At 52.1% G+C, this 1,166-nt stretch overlaps 1 protein-coding gene across 1 annotated transcript in view; it reads right to left on the bottom strand.

The window, feature by feature from the left end:
• Positions 1-839, bottom strand: part of TBR1 (T-box, brain, 1) — a 2,786-nt gene extending 1,947 nt beyond the window's left edge. Inside the window, exon 1 of the mRNA XM_009325444.1 lies at positions 67-839. Within this exon, the coding sequence (XP_009323719.1) occupies positions 67-758 (692 nt within the window). The 5' untranslated portion in view covers positions 759-839. The remainder of the gene's footprint in view (positions 1-66) is intronic.
• Between the last annotated feature and the right edge of the window lie 327 nt (positions 840-1,166).

Genomic DNA, 1,166 nt, shown 5'->3' with positions numbered 1-1,166 from the left:
CGGCTCCCCCGGCGGAGCCCGGCGGCTCAGCCCCGACACCCGGCGAGGGTCCGCGCGGTGGCTTACCTCCCCTGCTTCGTGATGATCATCTCCGTCTGGTGCCGGTGAAATTTCAGCCAGAGTGGCCTGTTGCACAGGTAGACCTGAGCCTTGCCGGGAACTAGCCCCGGCTGGGTGGAGGAGAACTGGTAGAAAGGTGCCCCTTGGTAGGAATGGCCATACTGCTGGGGGTAAGGGTAGCCCGCCGTGGGGTAGCCTTGCGGAGAAGAGTTGGACAGGAGGCTGTTATAAGCTCCGTTGGTGATCACAGGATGGTGAGCCATGTAGCGGCTGGGGCTGGCGATGGAGAAGGCTGGGTGAGCAGGTCCATGCTGGCTGGGGTAAGGGAACATGGTACTAGGAGCAGAGGCAGCAGACTGGGGCTGGCTGGACTGAGAGAGCAGATAGCGATCTGCAGCAGATCCATCGAAACTGTGACGAAGCTCAGAGACCCCGTCCAAGACGGGAGAGAGTTTATTTCTCTGGACGTCCCCTGGTGTGTCCTTGGAGTCAGGAAAATTGTCTGTATCTGACTGATTCGTCATCCCCCTGGTAATTTTTTTCAAAGGTGAACTTCTCTCCAGGTTGTCAGTGGTCGAGATAATGGGATGATCATGCAAGGCAAGCTCAGATCCGCCTGCATGTGGGTAACTGGTGCTCACATTGAGAAATTTCTTGGAGAGCATGATAGAGGGAGAAAGACAATGCTCCAGCTGCATAGCTCTAGCACCACAGTAATAACCCTTCAGTCCCTGGATCTGAAAGGGCTCCTTAGTATCAGAAGCTAGACATCCTGGGACCCTCACTAGACAGAAAGCACTTCATCCACCAAATGCTTCCCAAACGTTTGATTTACTTTTTTTTTTTTTCTTTTTTTTTTTTTTCCCTTCCCTGGGAGAAGAGATTGGCCAATTGACACTATGCAGCAATCAGGAAAGACTCACTTTTGATCTTGCTGCTTGTGGAGAGGATGAAACGGCTTCTGCCATTGGTTAACCGCTGACAGTAATTTAATTAGATAGACATTAATTAGGATAATCACCTGGCTCCTGGTCGCGACGATCATGGCAAATTGAAGGAGATGATTTTATCGTGAGATAGAAGGAAGGGGAAGGGGGAAGGGAAGA

Source organism: Pygoscelis adeliae, unplaced genomic scaffold (assembly GCF_000699105.1).
Source record: "Pygoscelis adeliae isolate BGI_AS28 unplaced genomic scaffold, ASM69910v1 Scaffold106, whole genome shotgun sequence".
In the NCBI taxonomy this organism is placed as follows: Eukaryota; Metazoa; Chordata; class Aves; order Sphenisciformes; family Spheniscidae; genus Pygoscelis; species Pygoscelis adeliae.
The sequence above is the reverse complement of the archived record's forward strand: the minus strand, read 5'-3'. Positions and strand labels throughout refer to the sequence as shown.